This window comes from Carassius gibelio, chromosome A25 (genome assembly GCF_023724105.1).
Source record: "Carassius gibelio isolate Cgi1373 ecotype wild population from Czech Republic chromosome A25, carGib1.2-hapl.c, whole genome shotgun sequence".
NCBI classification, from domain to species: Eukaryota; Metazoa; Chordata; class Actinopteri; order Cypriniformes; family Cyprinidae; genus Carassius; species Carassius gibelio.
The window spans coordinates 16251185-16278757 of NC_068395.1; the positions used below are offsets into that span (position 1 = coordinate 16251185).

The window sequence follows — 27573 nt, forward strand, 5'->3', positions numbered from 1 at the left end:
TCGGTTGAGTGTACTGATGATCCGAAAACCGATGCAACCGGTTCTTGACTCAAGAACGAGAATCGCTCTAACCGGCACATGCTGCAGTTCAGTGTCATCAGCTGCTCTACTCGTGTTCATGTTCTGTTTACTACAAACTCAATTTGTGAATGTGTCATCATTACAGTACAGATATCTCATAAATCATCCCTTATTTCCTATTAAACATTTAGAGTCTTAATTATTGTCCAACTTCCCTGAAAACTCATTTGGCCTATACATTATATACAATATACAGATTGGAAACATTAATCTAAAAAAATAATAATAATAAAAAATCAAAATAAAATATAGTTATTTTATCACACTTTCCGATGTTTAACAAAATACTTACAAAATTACACGCATGCGCAGTATCATCAGTTCATCGGTTCTCAATTCGGACGCATCCGACAGAAACGATTCTCGGTTGAGTGTACTGGTGATCCGAAAACCGAAGCAACCGGTTATTGACTCGAGAACGAGAATCAGTTCAAATCGGACGCGTCCGACAGAAACGATTCTCGGTTGAGTGTACTGGTGATCCGAAAACCGAAGCAACCGGTTCTTGACTCGAGAACGAGAACTGCTCCAGCAGTGGGCGTGTTCGTTCATTATCTGGCTCGGCTCAGTGTTCATCTTCAGTTCGGTCTTCACAGCATTTCATTCAGTGTACTGTTTGAGTAAATGGATTACCCCGGGATATTGGTTTATTCTGACTCAGAGGGAGTGTCAGCCACGTTAAAAAAGTTAACAGCTTAAGTAATTTGTGTATTTATGCTTATTGGAGACGTGAACCGTTTCAAACGATTCAGTTCGATTTGGTGAACTGGTTCAACCGGTTCACTAAGAAGAACCGGTTAAATTGAACGATTCGTTCACGAATCGGCCATCACTATAACCCATCCGAAATGCACACACACAGAGCAGTGAACACACACACACACACACACACACACACACACACACACACACACACACACACACACACACACACACACACACTGTGAGCACACACCCGGAGCAGTGGGCAGCCATTTATGCTGCGGCAGTTGGGGGTTCGATGCCTTGCTCAAGGGCACCTAAGTCGTCTAAGTCGTGGTATTGAAGGTGGAGAGAGAGCTGTTCATGCACTCCCCCCACCCACAATTCCGTCCGGCCCGAGACTAGAACTCACAACCCTTCGATTGGGAGTCCAACCCTCTAACCATTAGGCCACGACTTCCCCGACTTCTCATATATATTGTCTGCTCGTAACGAAATAGCAAATCGATGGTATTGAATAGAGTTCTCTAACCTCATCAGACATAATAGAAGAACATTAATTTTAGACCCATTAAACTGGCAAATGGAGGTTTCAAAAAGTATTTAAAAAAAACGGTGCCGTTAATTGTCAACGTGTATTAGAGAAAAACATTTTTAATACCCCCCCCCCCCCCCTCCTCTATTAAAATCTTAATATCCAATGAAATGTTATATTTTTGTGATGTAAAACAAATAAAATAAAAGTATTAACGATGCAGATACATTTTCACAGGCTTGTTTGATCATATTTACCAAGGGTGCAGATATTTTTTGCCATGACTGTCTCTCTCTCTCTCTCTCTCATATATATATATAAATAAACATGCACCCAGGCTGCTGTAGTGATTGCTGCAGGTGTACATTTTATTTAATTTTTGATAAAAAAAAAAGAAAATGCTTATTGCTTTTTTGATTCTAACATTCTTCCCTACTCAATTAAAATGTAAATGAAAGCACCATTTACCAGAACATTTGCTTAAAAAAAAAAGAAAAAAAAAGAAAAGGCAAAGCTTTAATAAATGCTTGTAAGACATATTACATTCACCGACAGCACAGTGACATCTACAAGTGCTTGGGAATTTAAAAGCATGCATCTTCATCTTACTTTACATAATTTATCATAAATAATGCAGAATACATCTATAAATGTAACTACAACAAACATGAAATAAAACCCACTATAACCAAAAGACAAAACTACCACACACACACACACACAAAGAAGTTAAGAGAAAGGTGCACTAGCATTCAGTGAACATTCTGCAAACAGAAATGGATTCAGCACTTCTGGTCTTCTAATGTACTTCATTTCTGAGTCGACTGTAGGAGGTGTGACCACCTTCGTGTAATCTACAGTAGTCCTGACCCACCAGAGCCCTCTTTTTGCATGGCTGACCCAGCCGAGTGATACCGCTGCACAGCAGGCGACCTGAGAAAGAACTTCACAAAAAATAAAAAGGTTTAACACTGCACTTATTTGAGGTCTCTCTCATCTGACATGCATGAGGTCTTGAATCAGGTGTGTTTTATTAGGGAGACTAACATTTGAAGGGTTGGGGGTTCTGCAGGACCAGGATTGGGAACCACTGGCATGAAGGGTCAACTATGAATTGATTTTGACTTTAATAAGACTGTTTTAAAGGATACCTGTTGCTGGCAAGTGAATGGTTGGGGCTTGAGCTTCTGGAGTGGTTCAGGGTCTCCAGCACACCTACTAGGTTCTTCTGAGGAACATAGTCCAGCACGGCCTGCCAATCACACAATGACTTCAAGAACAGGCTCAAAGAATTGTGCAGTTTGCAATACGGTTTATTTATTCAATGAATTATTAATATCATCGTTAGTTAGGGGTGGGGATCGATTTACATATCAATTGCAATTCAAATCGATACACGCAATTAACAGTGATCCAAGAATTGGTAAAACTGTAGCATAATTAACAATTCTCAATGAATTGTATTTATGTACAAAGAAGTTTGTCTCAGAGCTGCATTGCTTTATTACAAATGACTGCTACTCGTGTGTAATAATTGCGGTCAGTTCACTAAAATGGGAAGTAAAAATAAATAAAACTACATTTAAATCATTTTTTTAAAGACCAATTACATTTCCTATTTGATTACATTTGCCAAAAGTAACAAAACAGAGAATCAGATCTATGCATAAATTGAATCCAACAACAACTCACTGCTCCAATGCTGTGGCGACTCTTGAGTCTGGGGGTTGAATGGTTGGGTGTGCCCGTGATTAGATGCCTGAACTGTGGACCATGAGACTGAGATGGGGACATGGACAGTAGGTCTGGATCACCTAAAAATAAAGAAAGTGAGGAAGGGAGAGAGATGGAGAGAGCGGTAATATTATATAAATGTGCTCCGAGAGGAATTTAGTGTGTTTGGATTCTTGGGTGTTTTCTGGTTAGTTGCTCTCTACTCTAGATCAACAGAGTGCACCCCAAGTCTTCAGGGCACTGCAAACAATGCAAGGTTTGAGGCGAGGTAACAAATCTAAATCTAATGTGTGATATACATCATGTTTCACCCATTCAACTTTACAGAAATGAGTGTTCAAATAAACCCGTATGGGTTTGGAATAACATGGTGACTACTGACTTAATTTTTGGGTCATCCCATAATTCTTTGCATTTTTTTTAACTTCCATTGTAGAGTCGTTTTTGTAAATACATAAGGGGGTTGATAAGAACCAAAACTCTTTGGTTCCACAGAAGAAAGTCAGTCAGATGTTTGGAATAATATGAAGCGAGTATATGAAAGAATTAAAATTTAGTTATAAGTCTTAAATCTGGGAAAGGAAAAACTAGAATTGAGATACTGCCTTATGTGATCAGTTAACTTCTTACTTAAAGCTGCGGTAGGGAACGTTTGATGCTCTAGCGGTTAATAAACAGAACTGCTTGCGTCTTGCGGAAGAACATCGTAGCCGGAACTACTTCTCTCTGTTTATGTCTATGAAGAATCACAAAGGTACTGGGTTACTCCGCCGCGGTACCCCGAAGCAATCTAAAATAGTCCGAATATAAACACTTATTATAGGTGCACCCTAGTGATGCAGGACAAGCTAAAAACACGGTTTGGAAAATGGATTCATGGTGTACTCGCTTATGTACATTTTGTATACTTTGAACACCAAAAAAAAAAAAAAAAAAAAAAAAAAAAAAAGTTACAGACTGCAGCTCTGATTGGTTGTTTCTTACCGGGAGCGGTAAGAGAAACAACCAATCAGAGCTGCGGTCTGTAACTTTTCCAAACAGTGTTTTTAGCTTGTCCTGAATCACTAGGGTGCACCTATAATAAGTGTTTATATTCGGACTATTTTAGATTGCTTCGGGGATACCGCGGCGGAGTAACCCAGTAACTTTGTGATTCTTCATAGACATAAACAGAGAGAAGTAGTTCCGGCTACAATGTTCTTCCGCAAGACGCAAGCAGTTCTGTTTATTAACCGCAAGAGCGTCAAAAGTTACCAACTGCAGCTTTAAGTGTAGTGCTGTTGTGTTCTTGTCTTGTTAGTGGTTTTAGAGCAGTTCAACAAATACAGTGCATTTATGCAAAACCATTGCTTAGGATAGACTGCTGAAGAGCTGATCAGGTTAAAAAATATAATAAGTCTATAGGTCTTAAAGTCTTAGAAATACCATCTAACCCTAAATATGAGCAAACACCATTAACTGCAGGTATCAGATGGAGAGGTTTAAAATGCATGGAACAAGAGACACCAGAGAAATTCACCCATCATGAAACTCTCAACCTCCAAATCACAGTCTGGATCATTCCTGCAACAAGAGGAGAGTTTGAAGAAATGTTGCTAGTTAACGGTTGTTTCCTCGCTCTCCTCCACAATCTTAAACTCACAGGAGAGGAGTGGACGAGGACACCTGCCAGTGCTCAGTTGTTCGGCTCGGTTTTCCTGGGGTCTTCTCTTTAGGAGGGTCTATAGGGAGAAGAGCAGGACTGCAGGTCTGGCCCTTTATTTTAGACAACGCCCAAAGCATCTGCAGGACAAACCAGCGACCTGGCTCACAAACACAAGAGTTAAGAGGACTGTCATGAACCATTTAAATGTTTAAAAGTGCAGAGATGCATCATTTGTTTGCAGTACAGATGCACTACCTAAAGAAAGTGTGAACATCAGCATAGTGAGCGAGAGCAAGTCGAGCGCAGACTGCTGGTTGATCTCTGCGATCGCATTGATCGGCACCAGGAGGAGCAGAGAGACGCGGGAGAACGTGGCACACTGCAGGAACGACAGCAGCACCGCAGACAACAGGAAGTACCCAGCATGCATCACACACGTCCACAGAGCATGCAGACTCAGGCCTAGGAGGACAATTACACATTTATCCAAAACATACTCTAATATTTTTCCTCTTGTTTATTCATTTGCAGACAATCAAAGCACCTGCCCAGCCAAGATAGCCTTGGATCATCAGCAGTCTGTCCTCCAGGCGACGCTGCATACTGTCCAGATACGTCAGCATGTATCCCAGAGTGCCATTCATGCGCTCCAGCTTCGTCATGAGCTCAGAGTAGAACCGAGCCGTTGTGTTCTGCTGCTGCAGGAAGCCGTTCAGATTGAGCTCTGGATCACAGACAGGACCATTTCAGATTAGCTGCTGAAATAGTGCTAATGTGTTTTGGATATTTGTAAAGACATCGTTCGGTGGATGCAGGGTTATTTCTAGAGAATTACTAGGATGTTCTTAAAGAAATGTTTAGTCCGAGAAATCTCAGTCCCTCCATTGAAGCTGTGTGTACGGTATACTGTCCATGTCCAGAAAGAAAAACATCAAAGAAGTCCATGTGACATCAAAGGGTCAGTTAAAATTTTTTGAAGCCTCGAAAATACATTTTAGTCCAAAAATAGCAAAAACTATGACTTTCTCTCACACTAGACATGGAAGAGAAGACAATGCTGAATAGAGTTCAAAACAAAAGCAGTTTGTCATATCCAGATTGCGAACGAATCATCACTTTTGGGGTAAGTGTGCTCACCCCATTTTTGTTCGTAAGAAAAAAATAGATTAGATTTTATATCGCAATATGTAACACAGAAAAAAAAAAATATCGCAATGTCATTTTTTCCCAATATCGTGCAGCCCTATTATAAATTGTACTATTTCACTAGATGACTGCTTTTACCATGTTATTATGAAATAAATGCAACCTTGGGGAGCAGGAGAGACTTATTTCCAAAACCAAAACCGATCCCACTTTAAATTTAAATCATTTAATTAATAATTTGGTACAATACAGCTAGTGTACATACAGGTATTTTTTTTTAAATATTAGTACAACATAAAAACATGTAATTACACCATTAATTCTAATAATTTCTGTTAACTACATTTATAATTTCACTGTTGAGCCATCCCATACCTTAACCCAAACTTAAACCTACCCATGTCACCCTAACCTTATCTGTATCCCACCTCCCACGTTTGACTGGTAATGTATGATTTCAGAAGTAATCACCCATTTTCTCATAGATGTCCTGAGCACTTCCTCGGACCACAGCCAGGTCCTCAAGAATGGCCTGATGTCCTTCCTGCACTTCTGCACTCTGATCCTTCAGCTGCCCACTTACATTCTCTTCAGACGTGCAACGGAAACAAAACCAAGATACAAAACATTATAACAACTGGCCATCAAATATGACTAATGCTAGCAGTCACTTAACTCCTCATATGTTAATAGATAATTCAGTTCCTGAATAAAATAAAATTAATCGCCTCCATGTCATCCAAGATGCTCATGTCTTACTTTCTTCAGTCACAAACAAATTAAGGTTTTATAGGAAAACATTCCAACATTTTTCTCCATATAATGGACTTCAATGGGGACCAATGGGCTGAAGGTCCAAATTACAGTTTCGATCCAGCTTCAAACAGCTCGACACGATCCCAGATGAGGAATAAGGGTCTTATCTATGAAGCCATCAGACATTTTCTTTAAAAATAAATCAAATGAATACTCTTTGAACCACAAATGCTCATCTTGCACTAGCTCGACTTCACGCATGACTTTGGAAAGGTCTCGAGTGGTTAGCTCTTTGTGTATTCCGGTTCAGAAAGGTAGGGTGAAAAAAAAAAGCCATCTAATTTTCTCCTCCAACTTCAAAATCGTGTTACATCATTGATTTACTTTTGCAAACAGTGGGACAGTACTTCTGCCTACAGCATGCGTGACCTTACACATATGTGAAGTCGTGCTAGTGTAAGACAAACAGTTGTAGTTAAAGAGCATATACGGTTGTGGATGACGATCGTTTCACTAGAGAAGACTCCTATTCCTCGGCTGGGATCGTGTCGAACCCATTGAAGCTGCAATGAAACTGTAATTTGGGCCTTCAGCCCGCTGATCCCCATTGAAGTCCATTATATGGAGAAAAATCCAGGAATGTTTTCCCTCAAAAACCATGGGGCAAGTAAATTTTCAGGTCACTTTTATTCTGGAAGGGAGCTAATCCTTTATCCAAGTTACTATGCAGATATTAAAACCACTGATAAAGTGAGAATTCACAGGTCAGATTTGAGGCGAATGCATTAATCTGTGACTGACCCATTCTCTGTGTGATGCCCTGAATTAACTGAGCCACCAGTTGCTGTCCAGTGCTGATGAGGGCTTTCTCCTGCGCCAGTCTCTGCAGGTTTTGACTGATGGAGGCATCCAGCTGCCCCTGCCCTTCCTTCAGAGCCCCTTGCTGGAGCTGTAGGGCGCTGTGACCCTCAAGCAGCTTGTCCAGTGACGCAGCAGTCATCTCCTTCAGCTCTTTCTGACCCTCCTGCAGATCACCAAACACAAAGAGCCATACAACAGTGAAGTCAACATGAACGTGCATTCACAACCCATATTACCCATAACGTGAGATTTCACAATGGGACCGAAGCCCCAGGCGACCTTTCTTTGGAATAAACATGACATAAGTGCACAGAAAGACCAGGAGCAAAACAAACATGAAATTCAGATCTTCATAACACACCTTTAGGTCTTTCATAGTATCTAGTTGGTTCGTTGCGGTGGAGATCAGGGCATTGACGGTAAGCTCGGCTCGCTTGCGGAAGTGCTGCTGGCGCGTGGCGTAACACACAGAGCGTGCTCGGTTACTGACAATGTGATACGCGTTCCATGTGTCTGAGTCCATGTCCGCGGTGCACTCTTTTATAGACTGCGGGGAGATATATTACGTTTTATCAGACTCAATGAATTTAACATGTAAAGCACTACATAACTAGAACTGGTTGTGTTGACTGACAATGCCAAGTATTTCGCTTGCAAATGGTTCAGCAGATTTAGGACCTATAAAACAGCAAAGTTGTGCCCATTGTCCATACCATTTCTTCAGTGCAAGGGTAAGTCCTTCGACCCTCCACCTCTGATTGGCAGTTGAACAAAGCCACGCCCAGTTTGGCCAGCTGCTCCTCTGACAGGCCGCTGCAAGCAGCTTTGAGCGGAGCAACAACCTGTTTAAAAAAAAAAAAAAATGAACATACATGGGTCTATAAAGGCAGAATAACCGCTTAAATGCACCTTCATTTTAAACATTTAAACAGAATGAGTCATAGCAGGACATATCAAAAAGAGCTCAACCCTTTTTATAAAATAGCCGATATCTTAAATTGTTCACTATCCTCCATATAATGCACTATGCGCTATTCAACACACCAAAAGAAAAAGTATTAAGTGTGTACAATGCAACCCAAATCAAACCCAGCTTCAGCATTTTTTTTTTTTTTTTTTTTAGAAAGTAGAGGCCTGTATACATCCAGCCGCGAGCCAACTGCAAAGTTTTTAGTGCGTTAGAGATGGCTCACCCTGATGCTGTTTGTATCACCACGACTTTAATCAGTGCAATTAATGGACTGTACTTCCCAAATGTCACCAACATGTGGACATTCCTACCAGCGACGATAACACACTGAACACGGTTTACAGCAACATACGCAGTGCATACCGGGCTGCACCCCACTCTGGATACTCAGACCACATCCCTTTGTTCTCATACCCAGCCTACAGACAAAGACTCAAACCAACCAACCCTGTCACCAAACAGGTTAATATCTGGACCCTACAAACGGTTTTGCCCTGACAGACTGGGATGTGTTCAAATCTGCAGCCACTTCGGAAGATTCACCGGTCACATGCGGAGTGCTCGGTTATGTGCCTGATGTAAATGCAAAAGACAGGAGTACAAAGCTGCAATGTTTGGACTGAGAAGAGCCATTACAGCAGCTAAAAGCCAGGAGCATCAACTCCCATCATCATCATCATCATCATCATCATCAGTGCTCCTGGCCTGCAGTCATTCAGACAGGTTGGGGGGCTTTTCAGAGCAGTATGCCAGACACTTTGGACCCCCTGCAGTAAACAGACCAGACCAACAGGTCCACCTCAGATGCCATTGCTGCTGCCCTCCAGATTTCCTTCTCTCACCTGGAAGATGAGGACACTTATATCCGGATGCTCTTTATTGATTATAGCTCCGCTTTCAACAGTCATCCACCATAAACTCACAGACAAACTGATTGTACTTTGATTACACCCCACACTCTGCCACTGGCTGCAGTCAGTTAGGATTGGAAATAGGACCTCACCTGGACACTCAACACCACCCAGCTGGTTAAGGCGGCACAACAGCGGCTGTACTTCTTGAGGAGGCTGAGGAAATTCGGCATGTCACCCAAGATCTTCAACAACTTTTACAGCTGTGTTGAGTGTCAGCTGCATCACTGCGTGATATGGCAGCACTACAGTGAGGAACCATCGCACAGTCCACAGAAGAGATGCATCAATCCCTAAAGACCTGACCCACCCCTAACACAGACCATCCACACTCCTTCCCTCAGGACGGAGGTACAGGAATGTGAAATGCAGGACTTCCAGAGTAAGGAAATCCTTCTTCCCCTCAGCCATTAAGACTTTTAAACGGGTAGCCAGTGGACACAGGCTAGTCTCAGCTCTCAGAATAGGTGAACTGAACTGCTACAGCTCAATTTACACATTTGTAAATGTTACTGCTGCCATTTCCGATCAAGTAATTTGATCTTTATTTGCACATTGTTTACAGCTTGATTTGCACATTGTTTATGTTATAGCTGCTAATATTGTTATGTAGTTGCACACAATTTGCTATAGGCTAGTGTACTATTGTTTTGTACATAAGTCAATATTGCACACTCGCACAACAGATGTACATAGTCTATATTTATATACATAATCTATATTTCTACTTCTGCAAAATAGCTATATAACTTTTGTTTGCTGTATGTATATGTCTATTTTTACATCGGTGTCTTTTTTAACATAGCTTGCACCTGTCTTGTCATTCAATGTGGACAGCAAAGAAAAAATTTCATTGCACAGGGAATCTTGTTTTCACTCACTGTGCACATGACAAATGCTTTGAAACCTGGAAGCAATATGTATTGTATATAGTGCTATATGAAGAAAACGGTCTTGACATGGTTGTTCTATTGCCTGTAATTAACTGATTGTTGATTGTGAAATTCTTAAAAGTAACATGCCATATACACGGTTCAGTGCTTACCCGGAAATGGCAGCTATCCAGTGGACTGAGTTCCATCTGCTTTGCCTCTGCCAAAAACTTCTCATCAACGACACTCATTTCAAAGGCAGGAGTCTCTCCGTGGAGCACAATGGGGGCAATAGTTTCCTCTGGAGGAGCAGGAGCAGGATCCGGAGCTGGGGCAGACTTCAGCCAGTCAAAGAAAGCATCCACCTCAGCGTACGGCATACTGAACACCCACAGCATCACGAGCCAAAGCCCCATCCTCGGCAGCGACCTGCACACAGACGACCAGGACAGGTTTAAGACATCACACACAAACATTGCCCTTTTGTTCAGTCGCTCATGAAAACGCCTAGTAATTGGCAACGTGTGCAGCATTAAATGTGTGCAGCTTTCTGATCATTTAAAAATATACTTTACTCTCAGGTTTTAAAATAAACAAAAACACTGCCGTTCAAAAGTCTGGGATCAGCAGGACTTGTAATGTTTTTTCTGCTCATTATGGTGGCATAAAAAAAAAAAATCATAATGATAAATATCATTACCATTTAAATAATGGTTTTCAATTTTAACATACTTTATAATGCAATTTATTTTTGTGATGTGCAGCTGTATTTTAGGCATCAATACTCCAGTCTTCAGTGTCACGTGATCTTTCAGAAATCATAATAATATTCTGATTTAATATTGATATTAGAGAAAACAATTTCTGCTAATTTATTTGGAACCTGTGACTCTTTTTTTTCAGGATTCTTTGATAAATAAAAAGATAAAAGAACAACATTTATTCAAAATAGAAAGTTTTTGTAGCAATAGACACCACCGTTCAAAAGTTTGGGGTCAGTATTTTTCCCAAAAATAAATACAAGTAAAATAATAATGCTTTTATTTAGCAAGGATGTATTCATTAATAAAAAATGATGGTAAATATGTCACTGTTAGAAAATATTGATATTTTAAATAAACGTTCTTTTGAACTCAATCCTGAAAGAGTTAAACATCAAAACGGTTTCCAGCACTGATAATAAATCATCATAAGAATGATTTCTGAAGGGCATGTGATTCTGAAGACTGGAGGAATGATGATAAAAAATCAGCTGCGCATCACAGGAATAAATTACATTTTACAATACATTAAAATCGAAAACCATTATTGTAAATGATAATAGTACATTAGAATATTACTGTTTTTCTATATTTATGGTCAAATAAATGCATTCATGATAAACAGAAAAGAGTCCTCTTTAAAACACATTACAAATCAAGCCAATATCAAACCTTGTAACAACCAGTTCATATAAATGCATAAAAAAAAAAAAAAAAGAAGATAACAGACAAACAAATACACAGAAAGGAGGAAGATACAGAAAGACTATAACAGAAGTTGAAAAAATGTCAACGTGTTGCCAAAACAAAAGAGCAAGGAAACATTAAAACTTTACATGCCACTTACAGAGATGTATTACTCTACAGATCATGGGATCATGGTCTGTCAGAAAATAATGTCCCAGCTGTTGTTAAAGGCAAGTGTGCAGCATTGGTGTCTGTCACCGGACTGAAACATGTCCGGGCTTAGATCCTCACACAGTTCACTGAACACTGGATATAAATGCTCAGATCTCACTGCGACTCTGGTTTACCGAACTGATTTGGACTTTTACAGCGTGCATTTTATTCGGAAATGAATGAATTTATTAATTAATTTAAGATAGACATTCATATGTACAATTCAACTCCGATTGCATTGGACACCAGTATTAACACACTCTGCACTTACCTCAATAGGCTCGACGGATTCTGCTATATAAAAACTGAGATTAATCCCAATACATCCACCAAACTCTCACCTAAACCATCCAGTAAGGATTCGATGGGTTTAAATGGACTCACAGCAGCCAATCAGCGGCAGGCGGGGTGCTACAGAAACATCGCGATATTTGCTAGTTAAAACAGGCGTCGCAATAGTATGTTCCTGCACAACCGGAGGCTGCAGAGTCAGGACCGCAGATCTGGGCCGCAGTTCTAGGACCCTAGTTTTTCGTGACAGCGCCACCTACCGTGCTGGACGACATAGCGATGGCTGCAGTTTCAGGAAGGCAGTTCTAGTACCCTGTTGGTGTGTGCTCACAGTGTGTGTGTGTGTGTGTGTGTGTGTGTTCACTGGTCTGTGTGTGTGCACTTTGGATGGGTTAAATGCAGAGCACAAATTCTGAGTATGGGTCACCATACTTGGCTGAATGTCACGTCACTTTCACTTTTCACATATACAGTACAGACCAAAAGTTTGGACACACCTTCTCATTCAAAGAGTTTTCTTTATTTTCATGACTATGAAAATTGTAGAGTCACACTGAAGGCATCAAGGGCTATTTGAGCAAGAAGGAGAGTGATGGGGTGCTGCGCCAGATGACCTGGCCTCCACAGTCACCGGACCTGAACCCAATCCAGATGGTTTAGGGGTGAGCTGGACCACAGACAGAAGGCAAAAGGGCCAACCAGTGCTAAGCATCTCTCGGGGAACTCCTTCAAGACTGTTGAAGACCATTTCAGGTGACTACCTCTTGAAGCTCATCAAGAGAATGCTAAGAGTGTGCAAAGCAGTAATTTATTGTGATGATCACTTGGGTTGTATAATCTGGTCTCTGTCTCCCTCTGTCAGTGCATGTTTCTTCTGTAGCTCTTGTGATCTATTGGTTTTCTGCTCGACTTCCTCTCTTAAGCTTCGCACACTGCTGGCAGAGCTTCAGCCTTCCTGCTGGACTACAAAGCAGCTCACTCTCAGGCTTTCCTCAGGGAGATCAGCTGAAAACGGGCCTCCTTTATCTGCATGCAGTGAACAGCTACAGCCACAGATTCACGACTTGACTTCTTAAATTCCACACTGGGGATCCTTTCGGGACGAACGAGGAAACCTGTGCGTTGCAAACACAAGCGTGTGTGCATGCGGGGTCACCCTGTACCCGTTCTTTCAGCTGCTACTTTTATTGACTGAAACTGCGGCAGTAAAGGTGCCATAAACTATGTTAACTTTCTCTGTTGATGCCCTTTTGAGAGAGAAAAAAGTTATTTATTATTATTATTTATCTGCAAATGTCATAATTATGTATGAACTGATGTTTTTGTGTAATGCCAGCCCTGTGTGCACCGCGTGTGTGGATCAGTCGTGCCGCGCGCTCGTTAACATTCTGGCCGGAGAGCGCGCGATGCGGCGCCTGCGCGGCCTTTTCACCGTGTTTCAATCCTCTGAAGAGAAGAAGCCCAGCTCTCTGTTCGTGCCCGAGCTGAAGTGGTTGGAGTAGAGAGGAAAAGGACAGAGGCTCAGAGGAGCATCATGAAAGACAGCGATCTTAAACGAGACTCGGGCATCCCTGAGCGCGTGACACTCAAGAAGGAGATTGGACTTCTGAGCGCCTGCGCGATCATCATTGGTGAGGGAAGTTTATCACTGGTTTTCTTTCTGATTGTGGGCCATTCTTCTAACATGTAAACATATCAAGACTTATAAAGACAAATGCATCACATATATTCGCCATTTTGTTTGTTCATTCTTTTTTTTTCTGGACGTTTATATTTTGGTGATTTTTAAGCTCAATAAAACACATAATGGAATTTATGTCCTTTTAATCGCTGTTTGATATTTCTTACCATAGATTATCTTGTGATTGCTTTATCTTTCTTTATTAAAGACTATTAATTGATTTTAATTTTTTATATGGTGTTCATATATATATATATATATATATATATATATATATATATATATATATATTATGCATAGCTTTAGTATATGTAGTAAATAACATCATATATTTGTTTATTATATTACCAAATACAACAGAATACCTTAAAATGACTTTGGTATTATGTATTTATGTATGTATTTTATTTATTTATTTATTTATTTATTTATTTATTGTCTGTCTTGTAATCTATTCTTAGATAACAAAATACAAATTGAACATTTAGGTCTTATAAAACAACTTGGGGAAAGTTACTTTTAAAAGTAATGAATTACAATATTGCATTATTTTCTTTAAAAAAAAGTTGCTAAGTCACTTTTTATGGAAAGTAATATTACTTTCATGCTACTTTTTCTCATCTGCCTTGGCCTCATTTTTCTCTCTTCAAAAAAATGTTGTGTTTATCTAAAGTCATTTTTGCTTATTAGTATGCTTGAACTGGATCATTGAAGGTCAGCAGCAAGGATACTGGTTAATAAAATGGAATAAAATACTTAAAGTATATTTGTGTTAGTTAACATGTTTGCATTTGACTGTTTGTATTCATTTTTAGGAATACTGAATCTGTTTTTGTGCAAGTGAGATGATAAAGGCATGTTCACATTTAGTCTTGATCTACAGTATCTTCATGTTCACACGACGCACACAAAGCCTCTGAACTCACTCGATATCTCTCAACACGAGCACAGGGGAGATGCCAGGCAATAAATGAGAAAGTAACTCATTAAAAAAGTAACTTGGATATGTTCTTGTAAATTAAAAAGTAATGCGTTATGCTATTAGTTACTTGAAAAAAGTAATCTGATTACGTAACTCTCGTTACTTGTACCGCGTTACTCCAACACCTCGGTGTGGGTCTCTCAGGTGTGTCTGTCCTCTTTAAAGGAGCCGAATGAAAGCCGCACCTGATGGCAGCCGGCTCTGTGATGGGGAGCAGTTGATTATTTATGTCTGCTGTTACGTAATCTCGTTGTGCGACACTTGGGTGCTTGAGAGAAGAGCTGCCAGGAAGTGGGTTAGTGAGGGGGGTGGTCATTGTGTGCCTATGAAACTCTCACAGATACTACAGCAGAGCCACAGGGCTGACGTTCACTGGCCGAGGGGTTTTACTTGCTGTTGTGAGTTTGTGTTTGGTATTGGGTTAGTACTTGTTCTGTAGTACTCTAGTACTCTAAATATCAGCTTTGTTACATCATCTTAGAAATCACTGGGCAGCAAGTGAATGCATATATATATATATATATATATATATATATATATATATATATATATATATATATATATATATATATATATATATATATAAAAAATATTAATTAATCGGATCAAAAATAAAAGTTTTTGTTTGCATAATATATGTGTTCTGTGTATATTTATTATGTCTATATAAATACACACACATGCATGTATATAAAAAAGATATGTTTATATATTTAATATATTTATTTATAATATAAATTACATGAATATAAATATTTACAGGTAAATACATGTAAATATTTTTTACAAAATATACTGTATGTGTGTGTATTTTTTATATACATAACATATATACACAGAACACACACATACATTATGCAAACAAAGACTTATTGTGATTACATTTTTGACAGCACTAATATATATATATATATATATATATATATATATATATATATATGTGTGTATATATGTGTATATATATATATATATATATATATATATATATATATATATATATATATTCTTGCCACCCAGAGATTACTATTATACTGAGTGTGAGAGGAATCCAGTGATCTAAAAAGATAAATATTGTACACTTTAAATGTAAAAATCAGATTTCAGGGGTGCGCTATAGCATCAGTGGCTAGCAATAATTTAACAAATTAAATAAAATTTAATTAAATGCATAAAGAAATACATAAATACTAGTGCATTTTTATTGTGTTCACTAGTTTATCAAGAGCGTTTACTCGTGTGCTTATGTTTATAAAGTGGCATTCAGATGGGTGTGCAAACGTAATCATCATCATCATCATCGTCGTGTTTACTGGTTAGTGAAATATAAAGCTTTGAAAGTGAAATAGTTGGACACTGAACAGAACAAGAGGCCAGGCTTGCACTGTCACATGCTTCTCTCTCTTGTCAGGTAACATTATTGGCTCAGGGATCTTCATCTCTCCTAAGGGTGTTCTGGAGCATTCGGGTTCGGTCGGCCTGGCGCTGGTGGTGTGGGTGCTAGGAGGAGGCGTCGCTGCCCTTGGCTCTCTTTGCTATGCTGAACTAGGGGTCACCATTCCTAAATCTGGGGGAGACTATTCCTACGTCACAGAGATTTTTGGTGGTCTCATGGGGTAAGACAAGTCCATACATGATCTACTAAGCATTGAATGGAAATCAAACGTCCATCATATGCTGAAAGTGTTGTGCTGCTCTCCAGGTTTCTGCTGTTATGGAGCGCAGTATTGATCATGTATCCCACCACACTGGCAGTCATCGCTCTCACGTTCTCCAACTATGTGCTTCAGCCTGTTTTCCCATACTGCATTCCTCCATACATAGCCACACGCATGCTGTCCACCATCTGCATATGTGAGTGCTTGACTTCTCTGTGTCTAAACGCTTTATTTCTTGAAAACATCTGGCTGTAGAAAGGGGGCAGAGTGAAATGGCTTTAGTGAACCCGATGATTCAGCTGAATTAAACCACGAGACTGAAAAATAATTTGAAGCAGAAGTGTGTTTTCTGCTCAACCAATGGAAACCGCAGATATAATGGCTGTTTTCAAACAGGTTTCCCTAACATACGAATGCTTGCTATTAGATAGGAGAACATATGTCATTCTTAAACCTGTTAAATAAATACATACTTGCATAAAAGGGAATTTTTGAAGAATACTTGGCCACTCTTTTCAATATAATGAAAATTAATGAGGACGTGTCATAAAGCACCAAAATAAAAATAAGCAGCATAAAAGTGTGTGTAGGTATCATTAATGTGTCGTAAAAGTAGCCCATTGGTCTAAAAACCATTTAGATTTTTTTTTTTTAACAAAGTATCTTCTGTTCACCAAGGCTGCATTTATTTGATCAAAATACAGTAAACATGGTAATATTGTGAAATTACAATTTAAAAAATGTGGTGGTGTTAGCGCAGTGGATAAGACACACGTCTGTGGTGTGGGAGACCCGGGTTCGAATCCACTGTGAGACACCAATGTGTCCCTGAGCAAGACACTTAACCCCTAGTTGCTCCAGAGGCGTGCGACCTCTGACATATATAGCAATTGTAAGACGCTTTGGATAAAAGCGTCAGCTAAATGAATAAATGTAAATGTAAATAACAGTTTTCTATATGAAGATATTTTAAAATGTAATTTATTCCTGTGATCAAAGCAGAATTTTCAGCGTCATTACTCCAGTCTTCAGAGTCACATGATCCTTCAGAAATCACAATAATATACTGATTTAATGCTCAATTATTATCGGTGATCAGTAAATAATAATAGTCCTTATTATTATCAATGTAAACAATATTTTTTGTAGAAATCATGATACATTGTTTTCTGATTCTTTTGAATTTGAAGTCATTGAAGTTCAACACATTGAAGTGAATAAGTCAAGGCATTTAATTTTTTAATATTGTGTGTGTGTGTGTGTGTGTGTGTGTGTGTGTGTGTGTGTGTGTGTGTGTGTGTGTGTGAGTGTGAATGTTTGCAGTGTTTTTGACATGGGTGAACTGCTACAGTGTGCGTTTGGCCACACGGATCCAGGACGCCTTCACCGTGGGGAAGCTTCTGGCTCTGGGGCTCATCATTACTGTCGGTTTAGTGCAGATCTGTGGAGGTGAGAGCTTCACATATGTTGATATGGAAATCTAGAGACCCAGATGTTAATACAGTATGATTAATTGATTAATTAAATAAACAAGCAATAATCAGTTAAATCCCTTATTTGTAAATATAGTAAATGCCTTAAAGGAAGAGTTCACCCAGAAATAAAAAGTAGTGTTATTGTTAAAAGAAATGTGTTTTTGGTTGAAGGATGCCTTTAATAAGGATTAACATAATTAACATAATGGAGCTGAGCAAATTGGACTCAAGACAAGTCTGAAAATCTTTATTTATGTATTTCTTTTAGGCTTTAATGGCATATATTATATGAAATAGCCAGAGTATGGAGATCATGCTCAGGGTGGAAAAAAAAAAAAAGATTTATAGGACCAAACGTTAATGCAACCGACAAGACAAATGATGTTATACTGATATAGCAGTCTGTTAATACATGTAATTAGTCATGCTTTTCAGTTATTTTAGTAGAGCTGTTCTGTTTCTGTCTCCTCAGGTAACTATGAGAGCCTGACTCCACAGGTGGCCTTCATGTTTAATAAAGCTCCTTGCATAGGACAGATTGCTCTGGCATTTCTTCATGCCTCCTTTGCCTTCAGTGGCTGGAACTTCCTCAACTATGTCACAGAAGAAGTGGTGGACCCAAGGAGGTTAGTTTGATACCACTTTTAAAACTTGGCTGGACTGACAAAATCTGCTGGAACAGTTTTACTGGCGCTTTCTGAGGAACTGAATATTAATCGCATCACATGACATAAGCTATTTCAAAAATGTACATGTGCAGTGTATACATTCAAATCCTGAAATTTCAGGCACAGATACGTTTTTTGACTCAGCTGTTGTCGAACCTATGATTATTATCTGCTGCACAGTTTTTACCCTTTTAACCAGGACCTTTTATTCAAACATGATCTGTGTCTGGATATATATGAGTGTATTTACTTTACTGTATCTATCTGTCTCTCTGTCTATCATCTGTCTGTCTATTTTTCTGTCTGTCTGTCTTTCTGTTTATCTTTCTGTGTATCTGTCTTTCTATCTACAAACCCAATTCCCAAAAAGTTGGGACACTGTACAAATTGTTAGTAAGAACGGAAATGGAATAATTTGAATTCTCATAAACTTATATTTTATTTACAATAGAATATAGATAACATCAAATGTTGAAAGAGAGACATTTTGAAATGTCATGCCAAACATCGGCTCATTTTGGATTTCACGAGAGACATGAACATTCCAAAAAAGTTGGGACAGGTAGCAATAAGAGGCCAGAAAAGTTAAATGGACATATAAGGAACAGCTGGAGGACCAATTTGCAACTTATTAGGTCAATTGGGAACATGATTGGGTATAAAAAGAGCCTCTCAGAGTGGCAGTGTCTATCAGAAGTCAAGATGGGCAGAGGATCACCAATTCCCCCAATGCTGCAGCGAAAAATAGTGGAGCAATATCAGACAGGAGTTTTCATCATCTACAGAGTTTAATATCATCCAAAGATTCAGAGAATCTGGAACAATCTCTGTGTGTAAGGGTCAAGGCTGGAAAACCATACTGGATGCCCGTGATCTTCAGGCCCTTAGACGACACTGCATCACATACAGGAATGATACTGTAATGGAAATCACAACATGGGCTCAGGAATACTTCCAGAAAACATTGTCAGTGAACACAATCCACCGTGCCATTCACCGTTGCTGGCTAAAACTCTATAGGTCAAAAACGAAGCCATATCTAAATGAGATATGAGATAATGATCCAGAAGCACAGGTGCTATCTCTGGGCCAAGGCTAATTTAAAATGGATTGTGACAAAGTGGAAAACTGTTCTGTGGTCAGACGAAGCAAAATTTGAAGTTCTTTTTGGAAAACTGGGACCCCATGTCATCTGGTCTAAAGAGGACAAGGACAACCCAAGATGTTATCAGCGCTCAGGTCAGAAGCCTGCATCTCTGATGGAATGGGGTTGCATGAGTGTGTGTGGCATGGGCAGCTTACACATCTGGAAAGGCACCATCAATGCTGAAAGGTATATCCAAGTTCTAGAACAACAGGGAAGACTTTGCATTTTCCAACATGACAATGCCAGTCCACATACTGCATCAATTATAACACTATGGCTGCATAGAAGAAGGATCCGGGCACTGAAATGACCAGCCTGCAGTCCAGATCTTTCACCCAGAGAAAACATTTGGATCATAAAGAGGAAGATGAGACAAAGAAGACCCAAGACAGCTGAGCAACTAGAAGCCTGTATTAGACAAGAATGGGACAATATTCCTATTCCTAAACTTGAGTAACTTGTCTCCTCAGTCCCCAGACATTTGCAGACTGTTATAAAAAGAAGAGGGGATGCCACACAGTGGTAAACATGGCCTTGTTCCAACTTTTTTGAGATGTGTTGATGCCATGAAATAAAAAAATAAACTTATTTTTCCCTTAAAATCATATTTTATCGTTGTTCGTTGATAAAATAATCGTTGTTCGGTCGGTCTGTCTGTCTATTATCTGTCTGTCTATCTTGTCTATCTGTCTATCTATCTATATATCTATCTGTCCGTCCGTCCGTCATTCATTTGGTCTGTCTGTCTGTCTATCTGTTTATCTATCACTCTCTCTGTCTGTCTGTCTGTCTGTCTATCTTTCTGTACGTCTGTCTATCTTTCTGTCTATCTGCCTGTCTCTCTATCTGTCTATATGTCTGTCTGTCTGTCTGTCTGTTTATCAAATTCAAATTCAAATGAGCTTTATTGGCATGACTTGCACAGTATTGCCAAAGCATTGTACATTACATGAATAAGGAATAAACAATTATATAATACATAAAACAAAAACAGATTCATAAAATAATTAAGTATATGTATACTTTCTCCTTTTTTTCTTCAAACGAGAAACAAGTAAAAGACAACAACAAATAACAAAAAAATAAATAAATAAATAAATACAGTACATGTAAGAAATGCTCTTGCTTCAGTTTTGTCCACTGGCTGACAGTCTTAGTTTGTGACAGGCTGATACATATCTTGCTGCTGTTGTGATCATTTTGGAATTTTCCCCTAAAATGTGATTTAATTTTTCTGTATTTGGTAATGTCATAAATTTTGGTTTAATTTGTTGGAATTTGTGGAAATGTGCAGCTCTTATGTTCTGATAGTAATCACAGTGTAGTAAGAAGTGTTCCTCTGTCTCCAGCTCTCTCTGAGAGCACAGTGAACACACTCTCTGCTCTCTCGGCTGCCATCTCTGTCTGTGTCGTCCTCTCTCTCTCTCACACACACACACACACACACACACACACTCTCTCTGAGAGCACAGTGAACACACTCTCTGCTCTCTCGGCTGCCATCTCTGTCTGTGTCGTCCTCTCTCTCTCTCTCTCACACACACACACACACACACACACTCTCTCTGAGAGCACAGTGAACACACTCTCTGCTCTCTCGGCTGCCATCTCTGTCTGTGTCGTCCTCTCTCTCTCTCTCTCTCTCACACACACACACACACACACTCTCTCTCTGAGAGCACAGTGAACACACTCTCTGCTCTCTCGGCTGCCATCTCTGTCTGTGTCGTCCTCTCTCTCTCTCTCTCTCTCACACACACACACACACACACTCTCTCTCTGAGAGCACAGTGAACACACTCTCTGCTCTCTCGGCTGCCATCTCTGTCTGTGTCGTCCTCTCTCTCTCTCTCTCACACACACACACACACACACACACTCTCTCTGAGAGCACAGTGAACACACTCTCTGCTCTCTCGGCTGCCATCTCTGTCTGTGTCATCCTCTCTCTCTCTCACACACACACACACACACACACACACACTCTCTCTGAGAGCACAGTGAACACACTCTCTGCTCTCTCGGCTGCCATCTCTGTCTGTGTCGTCCTCTCTCTCTCTCTCACACACACACACACACACACACACTCTCTCTGAGAGCACAGTGAACACAGTCTCTGCTCTCTCGGTTGCCATCTCTGTCTGTGTCGTCCTCTCTCTCTCTCTCTCTCTCACACACACACACACACACACACACACACACACACACACACACACACTCTCTGAGAGCACAGTGAACACACTCTCTGCTCTCTCGGCTGCCATCTCTGTCTGTGTCGTCCTCTCTCTACAGCCAGACAGTGATCGCTCAGTCTGTATTTTGTAAGTGTTTTTCTTAATTTGGGATCTTTTACACAGCTCAGGTATTCTGCTGGTTTATAATCTTTCTTCAGGTCTAAGTACAGCTCCATCTGTTTATCTCCATCAGTCTGTTTATCTATCTCTCTGTCTGTCTGTCTATCTATCTCTGTCTCTGTCTATCTATCTGTCTGACCGTCCATCCGTCCGTCCGTCGGTTGTTCGGTCTGTCTGTCTATCTATTATCTGTCTGTATGTCTGTTTATGTTTCTGTCTTTCTGTCTGTCTGTCTGTCTGTCTATCTAACCTATCTATCTATGTATTTATCTGTCTATCTCTGTCTTTCTGTCTGTCTGTATGTCTGTCTGTCTGTCTATCTTTTTGTCCGTCTGTCTCTATTGATCTATCTATATGTCTGTCTGTCTTTCTGTCTGTCTATCTATTATCTGTCTGTCTGTCTGTCTATCTGTCCGTCAGTCCGTCCATCCGACTGTCTGTCTGACTGTCTGTCGGTCCGTCCATCTTTCTGTATGTCTATCTGTCTATCTTTCTATCTATCCATCCATCTATCCGTCCGTCTGTCTGTCTGTCTGTCTGTCTATTATCTGTCTGTATATCTGTCTGTCTATCTGTCTGTCTGTCTTTCTATCTGTCTGACTGTATGTCTGTCTCTCTATTCAATTTAATATTGCTTTATTGGCATGAATGTCTGTCTGTCCGTCCGTCCGTCCGTCCGTCATTTGGTCTGTCTATCTGTTTCTCTCTCTCTCTCTGTTTGTCTGTACGTCTGTCTATCTTTTTGTCAGACTGTCTGTCTGTCTATCTATCTGTCTGTCTGTCTGTCTGTCTGTCTGTCTGTCTATTTATTTATTTGTTTATTTTCTTCAGGAATCTGCCTCGAGCAATATACATCTCCATTCCACTGGTAACATTTGTCTACACGCTCACAAACATTGCGTATTTCTCCTCCATGTCTCCTGAGGAACTGCTGTCCTCCAACGCAGTGGCTGTTGTAAGTGCAGGCCTTTGACTCGCTGGATCGTAACTTTTTTTTTTTTTTAAGCACCAGATTATTAATATAATTCTAACATTCAATGATAGATCCATAACCATTTGTGTGCAATAATCACACTATTACAATTTCCAGACAACTGTCAGAATTTGATTAAATGGAGATAAATGTGCTTGTATGAATATACTGAATTAGTTTTTATATTTGTATTTTATATTTTACCTTTAGTGCAAAATTAGTTTTTTTTTTTTTGTGTGTGTGTTTGTGTCATTTGTATTTTTTTTTTTTTTTTTGTAAATCAAATTAAACTAAATTAAAATTAAAAATGTTTAAGTGTTAAACTATACCTGAAAGAAAATACATTTATTTTGATTCCAGTATCAATAATTTTATTTTTTATTTTTATCTATAATAACCCAAAAGATGGATGGAAATGTATAAGCTGTGTATCTGTTGATTGAGATGTCTGGATTGTGATAGTGGAGTGATGCTGGACCGGATCAGTAAAGTATGTCAGATTGTGGTAGTCTGCTGCTTCCTCCTCTGAATGTTTTAATTCTGTTAATAATATGCTAAGGCTTTGTTTCTTTTGCCTTAGACTTTTGGTGAAAAGCTTCTAGGGGTGTTTTCCACCCTCATGCCGATCTCTGTGGCACTCTCCACTTTTGGGGGCATCAATGGTTACCTCTTCACCTCTTCCAGGTGAATGAATTTCTATTTCATTTTACTGTTACCTTACCTCATGAGTTAGTGTGTAGTGACTCCTTATGATTATACAGTATCTTGTTATGTGCAAAGATGTTATACTCCGAGAAGGTGACTTCTGTAAAATTAATAAATCTTAAAGACAAGATTAAAGTTTAAGTTTGCATTGGCATTGACATTGGCAAAAACAAAACAAAAATTCTATAAGCCCTAGTCATAAAATCATCTTTGAGGGCAAGGGGGCCCCCTGGTGGTGACCTACGCATCTTGTATACTATGTGTATTTGGAGAATGCAGCAGTGCCAGTTATGACAGTGATTCTTTGTTATGCATTTACTGTTTTCATGTGTATTTGTTTGACTACAAAAGGTTGTGTTTCTCCGGGGCACGGGAAGGACATTTACCCAGCCTTCTTGCTATGATCCACTTTAAGCAGTGCACGCCGATTCCAGCTTTACTCGTGTGTGTATGTGATTTTCAGTTTTTGTTTTTGCTAACAGCTTCTCATGTTGCTTCTCAGAGGGCAGCTTGTTCTATTTTTGCATGAATCTTATTCTTTCTTTATTTTCCCTCTTAATCTTATCTTTCAGTGCACTGCCACAATTGTGATCTTGTGCATTGGAGAAACTCACAACCTGATAAACTATGTGTCTTTCATCAACTACCTCTCTTATGGAGTCACTATTGCTGGCCTGCTCTACTACAGATGGAAGAAGCCAAACTTATACAGGCCCATCAAGGTATTCAATCACATACAAATAATATAAACAGCCTTTATACAGTCCGGTGCATCCAGCGGGTTCATGTAGTTTGCTGCAGGAGTCAGCAGGACAGTCACTGCCCCATCATGTTTAAGATTCAGCAGCTGGGTGAATGTGAGTGTTTTTTTCTCTTGTCAGGTGAGTCTCCTAGTGCCTGTGTGTTACCTGCTCTTCTGGGCTCTACTGCTGGGCTTCAGTTTGCACTCGGAGCCGCTGGTGTGTGGAGTGGGGCTGGTCATTATGCTGACTGGAGTGCCGGTCTATTTCCTGGGAGTTTACTGGAAAAACAAGCCAAAATGTGTATATAACTTCACTGGTAAAGAGACTTTTGTTGTTGTTGTTGTTGTAGAACGCAAAACAAGATATTTTGTAGAATGTCCATGCTGCTCTTTTCCATTCAGCTGCAAAAGTACAAAAAAGTGGCAAAGAAGCATTATAAAGTAGTCCACATGACTCAAACATAGAGTGAACTACTTTATAATGCTCCAAGCTTTGTGAAATGAAGTATAAACTGTTTTCAGACACATAATTGCACGTTATTTGAAATAACAACAAAAAGAAATAGCATGGCGGCAAACACATTAAAGGAACACTCCACCGTTTTTTGAAATAGGGCTTATTCACATTATTTCCTACATTTAGATAGGTGGGCAAATGCATTTTTGTGTCAGTGCATGCATTGTTTTAGTTTGACTGGGTCGGCTTTAGCTTAGCTTAGCACAATGAATGGAATCCTTTGTTGCCAGCTAGCATGGCCTGAGTAAAAGTGATCAAAAAAATAAAAAAAACACACCTAATTACTTCTTGTGGCCTGTGTATTCACAACGAGTACAAATAGCGATCCAGATTAACACTAGGCGATTTCCTAGGCACATATTGACTTGGGACTATATTATGGGGAAGCACAGGCGAAGCACTGCTACTTAGGCGAAGCACTGCTACTTCGGCGCAGAGATATCACGCAACACATGAAATCCCACGACTTCCGTCAACATACCGGCGTGAATAGTAGCTGCCTGGCTATTTTCCTTACAGTACACGAATGGCGATGAACATGGCTGATTTTGAGAGAGACGAAGAGGGTGACTTCTCAGACAGTCAAGAACCAGAACCATACCTATTTGAACCAGAGTTTACAGAAGACGAGCTGCGTGCTTTGGAAATAGAACGACAGGAGGAGGAGGTTGCGTTCGCTCAAAAGTCAATATCTGCCTAGGATATCGCCTAGTGTTAATCTGGATCGCTATTTGTACTCGTTGTGAATACGCAGGCCACAAGAAGTAATTAGGTGGGTTTTTTTATTTTTTTGATCACTTTTACTCAGGCCATGCTAGCTGGCAACAAAGGATTCCATTCATTGTGCTAAGCTAAGCTAACGCCGACCCAGTCAAACTAAAACAATGCATGCACTGACACAAAAATGCATTTGCCCACCTATCTAAATGCAGGAAATAATGTGAATAAGCCCTATTTCAAAAAACGGTGGAGTGTTCCTTTAAGTTTGTTTTAAATGGCATTAGATATAAAATTAATTCATAAAATTTTTTAAAAGCAATTATTTAAACTTAATTTGACATCATTAAAACGTGCACTATGATATAGTATATACAATTAAAGTTACGTATACATATACACACTTTCAGGATTTTAAGTACACTAGTAATTCAAGTAGGTGCACTGATGAAAGCAGTTTTTTGTAAATAACTTAATTTGGTAATGCTTTGGAATGAGGTTCCTTTAGTTAAAGTTTGTTGATGTTTTATTTAACATGAACAAATAATGAACTACATGTATTACTGTATTTATTAACCTTTGTTAATGTTAGTTAATAAAAATGCAGTTATTCATTGTTAGCTTATGCTAATTCACAGTGCATTAACTAATCACAAAATTTGAATAATGCATTAGTAAATGTTGAAATTAACATGAACTAAGATTAATAAATGCTGTAGAAGGATTGTTCTTGCTTAGTTATTGTCAACTAAAGTAGTTAACTAACATTAACTAATGGAACCTTATTCTAAAGTGTTACTCTTAAAAGCTACCATGCAACTTCAGAATAGTTAGATACACATTGCATGAGTCTTATCATTCGTAATGACATATGGATGGGTAATTTCATGTCATCTTTGTTACAGAGTGGGCTACATATCTGGGACAACGAGTGTTTTTTGTCGTGTTCCCACAAATCGATCCTATTGAAGCGGCAGAATGGACGGACAGATCTTCCTTCACAAGCAAAGCTTCTGGGCCTCTCTGAATTTTGCATTACTTTAATTTGGCAGCTCTTTACTTAAAATCCACACTTTCCAGGCTTGTAGTTGTAGTAAAAGGAAATGAAACAATAACTGCCTCATTTGTTTAAATGGACACTACATTATGATTCAGTGGGTTTGATTGGTACTGTTTCAGCCATTATGGATTGTGTACTGCACTGGGTTTTTCTCATTTTTTTGGTTAGGTATGTTATTTCTACTGCAGAAACTGTTTTTAAACCCTATAATTTGCTACTGAGGTTTATTTGCAAATGGCCTGTGTTGATACATGTACAGAATCTCTCCTCTCTTTTGTATGATACTTCTTCATCTGGGATGTCTTTCCAAACACATAACATTTTATACAGGCACTGCATGCCTCACTGGTGTAAATACATTTAAAGTGCTTCTAACAATGCTCACCCTTCACTTTTTTGGTTTTGGTCTTTATTAGTTATTAGTCTAACTAGATTGTAACCTGCAGGCATTTTATGTTTTCTTTAACCCCCTCGAACAACTTTTTTTAGCCATTAAATCATATATAATAGAATAAATAATACATTTATTGAGGTTTATGCTAAAAAGCTGAAAAGTAAGTTTGGATAAAGACAAAAACCAATTCTCGTAGTCTTAAACAATTTTACTGCTAAGGTACATGTTGTTATTTGTGTCCGTGTATATATATATATATATACAAACCCGATTCCAAAAAAGTTGGGACACTACAAATTGTGGGTAAAAAAAAAAAGGAATGGAATCTCATAAACTTA

The 27573-nt window shown here is 39.2% G+C and overlaps 2 protein-coding genes across 2 annotated transcripts; one reads left to right on the top strand and one right to left on the bottom strand.

Moving 5' to 3' along the window:
* Positions 1 to 1662: 1662 nt before the first annotated feature.
* Positions 1663 to 12301, bottom strand: LOC127947127 (protein brambleberry). Its single transcript, XM_052544117.1, has 13 exons — positions 12146 to 12301; positions 10387 to 10642; positions 8174 to 8302; positions 7822 to 8007; positions 7401 to 7623; positions 6315 to 6431; positions 5242 to 5421; positions 4953 to 5159; positions 4695 to 4854; positions 4572 to 4615; positions 3011 to 3132; positions 2470 to 2570; positions 1663 to 2262 (listed from the first exon to the last, which is right to left on the bottom strand). Exons 2-13 carry the CDS (start codon positions 10627 to 10629, stop codon positions 2118 to 2120), a joined length of 1857 nt encoding a protein of 618 aa, XP_052400077.1. The 5' UTR covers positions 10630 to 10642; positions 12146 to 12301; the 3' UTR covers positions 1663 to 2117.
* A 699-nt stretch (positions 12302 to 13000) lies between these two features.
* Positions 13001 to 27232, top strand: LOC127947136 (asc-type amino acid transporter 1-like). The gene is made up of 11 exons (XM_052544127.1): positions 13001 to 13796; positions 16237 to 16441; positions 16528 to 16679; positions 17807 to 17932; positions 18431 to 18584; positions 22959 to 23082; positions 23681 to 23784; positions 24157 to 24253; positions 24378 to 24527; positions 24687 to 24864; positions 26687 to 27232. The coding sequence occupies exons 1-11, from the start codon at positions 13700 to 13702 to the stop codon at positions 26806 to 26808; spliced, it is 1509 nt and encodes a 502-aa protein (XP_052400087.1). The 5' UTR covers positions 13001 to 13699; the 3' UTR covers positions 26809 to 27232.
* The last annotated feature ends 341 nt before the right edge of the window (positions 27233 to 27573 follow it).

Bases quoted from the DNA above. Each gene is read 5' to 3' on its own strand.
- LOC127947136 (XM_052544127.1), top strand. From the start codon at position 13,700: ATGAAAGACAGCGATCTTAAACGAGACTCGGGCATCCCTGAGCGCGTG. The intron at 13,797-16,236 runs GTGAGGGAAGTT...CTCTCTTGTCAG, and splicing joins CGCCTGCGCGATCATCATTG to GTAACATTATTGGCTCAGGG. The intron at 16,680-17,806 runs GTGAGTGCTTGA...GAATGTTTGCAG, and splicing joins GCTGTCCACCATCTGCATAT to TGTTTTTGACATGGGTGAAC.
- LOC127947127 (XM_052544117.1), bottom strand. From the start codon at position 10,629: ATGGGGCTTTGGCTCGTGATGCTGTGGGTGTTCAGTATGCCGTACGCT. The intron at 7,624-7,821 runs GTGTGTTATGAA...GGTGATCTGCAG, and splicing joins ATACTATGAAAGACCTAAAG to GAGGGTCAGAAAGAGCTGAA. The intron at 3,133-4,571 runs GTGAATTTCTCT...CTTTATTTTTAG, and splicing joins GGTTGAGAGTTTCATGATGG to GTGATCCAGACCTACTGTCC.